Source organism: Gossypium hirsutum, chromosome D07 (genome assembly GCF_007990345.1).
Source record: "Gossypium hirsutum isolate 1008001.06 chromosome D07, Gossypium_hirsutum_v2.1, whole genome shotgun sequence".
Classification (NCBI taxonomy): Eukaryota; Viridiplantae; Streptophyta; class Magnoliopsida; order Malvales; family Malvaceae; genus Gossypium; species Gossypium hirsutum.
Window position 1 is genome coordinate 4,621,505 of NC_053443.1, and position 2,507 is coordinate 4,624,011.

Genomic DNA, 2,507 nt, shown 5'->3' on the forward strand with positions numbered 1-2,507 from the left:
TTTATCTCAAAAGTGATTCTGAGAAACAATGGGATGAATTCTAAAGCCAAAAGACATATAATATACATATTTAGAATTAAATTTGTCATAGACACAAGTAGTTAATACTGCATCGTTTTTGGTGATTGCAGATTACTATATTATTAGGATGGCTGGCTACTATCTCTAGATTCGCGATCCAATTCACGTTGCGGGTTGGATCCACCAAAACCAAAATCAGAATTTTTATAAGCTAATTATATGATTAAAAGATGAAATACAAATAATTTTTGGTCAAAGCAGAAACTGATTGGAATTGCGAAAACATGGATTGTTGATCTTTCCCTCTTTGCTTCTACAATCCAGATTGGACGTGAAAATTGATGAAGAAAAGGGGCAATTGCAAAAGAGGGTCAAAATGGAAGCCTTCATTCAAGCTAGCTATATATATGTACAGATACAGTAGATTCGTATATACAGGCACAAGTACTAAAATCTAGACAAATACAAACACTTGTTCAACCAACTGTGAAATGATAATTAAAGGATTATAATGTTGGTGACAACATCCAACCTACCCATGTGTCAAAACAGTTCAAACAAAGAAACAAATTTGACGGTTAAGTACCAATTATCTTCACGTACATGGTCTGATTATGAATTTGCTCCCTCTATTATGCTAAAATTTGATATCTAACCCCTTTACTTTAATTTGATATGATCTCATCATTTACTTTTATAATGTCGTCAGAATCGATAACATCATAATAGCTGCCGTTAAAGTGATACATGGATTCATCTTCTTCTTTTTTTTATTGTTATGTCAATAGAATGCTTAATTAAAATTATTTGAAAAAGTTTTATGTCATTACTTTAATAGCACCCATTAATGGTGTTATTAATTTGGAGCTACTAACGTCATTATTAAAAGTAGAGGGGGTTAAATTATACCAAATTAAAGTGGAGGGATAAAATTCTAAATTTTAGCATAATAGAGGGACTATACCTGGAATTGGGGGCAAGAGAGAGATGGAAAGGGCTTACTTGGAAGATTTGATGAAGTTAAAATTAGTAGCTAGAAGGCAGAAACAGAAACTAGTCCTCCACCACTTCTCATCATCTTCTTGAATTCATCAAAATTAACCATTCCATCTCCGTCAATGTCTACTTTCCTTATCATTGCTTTGCAATCTTCCATTTTGTTCCCTTCTTTCAACCCCAAAGAACACAGCACAGATCCCAATTCCTCAAACGAAATCAACCCATCTTTGTCTTTGTCAAACACATCGAAAGCCTCTTTCAGCTCCTCTTCTCCATTCATCCCATCATCTTCTTTTAATATGGTACCACTTGCATCAGTACCACCATCCATGGTCTGACATAAGATGCAAAACTCATCGAAATCGATCAGCCCATCTCCATTAGCATCTACTTTCACTACCATATCTTCAACCTCTTTCTCCGTCATCAACACCCTGATGTTCTTGAGTGATTCCCTCAATTCTTGCTTCGTTATGAACCCATCACCGTTCTTGTCAAAGGTGGCGAAAACCCTTTTCAGCTCCACTACCTTGTTTGAATCTCTCTTTTCTTCAGTAGCAGCCTTGGGACCAGATGACACCACTGATCCTGCTGATGAACAGGTTTTGGGGGAGAAAGATTGAAGCCATGCATGAAACTTCTTGCGGGAAATATAAAAGTAAACATTAAGGAAGCCAGCTATAAAAAGAAGGGCTAGTAACAGTAGAGATGTCACCATATTTCTTGTCAGTGAGATACAACCAAGAAGAAGAAGATGTACATAAAAAAGAAGAAGAAAACGGCAAATGGAAAGAAGAAAAGAGGGATTGTTTGAATTGAAGGGAGGGTTTGGTTGGGGGCGACAGAGCTTAATAATAAAAAAAGAAGCTTACTTTTGGGACTAAAACAACTGAGAGAGAATACGCGTATTTAGGTGGGACTGTTGGATCCCACAAAACCGCGTCGAACTGAAAAAACTGTAAAGAAAAATTCAATGATGTGGCAAAGTGTGATTAAAGAAAAAGAGTTGAGTCATGAGTGACATCTCCAAATATATATTCATTATTTCATTAGACTTTTCTTTTTAAATAAATATCAATTCCTCATACACTGCTTTCTTTTATTATTATCGTTTGAGTTTTAGTTTGATTGGCATTAATAATATTATCAATACAGAAGGACATCAATTTGAGTGCATTTCTTATTTATGGGTTGGATTATGAATAATTTTAAATATTATGTCAAAAAAAGTAGATATAATCAGAATATATAATGAGATTATTCAATTTTGGTTCTCCATTTATAAATTATTACTTGTTTTAAAAAAATTAAATATCTATAATTTATGTAAAATTCATGTATAAAGTAGTAAATTTACATGATTAGAAACTGCTTTTTATTAGTGTTAAATAAGAGTATTATTTAAATAGCCAAATATAGTATCCTAAAAGTTTAAAATAAATAATGAATTTGGATATTCAAATTATTATATGCTATTTATTAATAGT

The 2,507-nt window shown here is 32.9% G+C and overlaps 1 protein-coding gene across 1 annotated transcript; it reads right to left on the minus strand.

The window, feature by feature from the left end:
- Positions 1 to 392: 392 nt before the first annotated feature.
- On the minus strand, positions 393 to 2,023 carry LOC107953683 (calmodulin-like protein 3). Its single transcript, XM_016889067.2, has one exon. The coding sequence runs from the start codon at positions 1,736 to 1,738 to the stop codon at positions 1,055 to 1,057; it is 684 nt and encodes a 227-aa protein (XP_016744556.1). The 5' UTR covers positions 1,739 to 2,023; the 3' UTR covers positions 393 to 1,054.
- Positions 2,024 to 2,507: the final 484 nt, after the last annotated feature.

What these genes read in the sequence shown, in the direction of transcription:
- LOC107953683 (XM_016889067.2), bottom strand. Translation starts at nt 1,738, where the DNA reads ATGGTGACATCTCTACTGTTACTAGCCCTTCTTTTTATAGCTGGCTTC.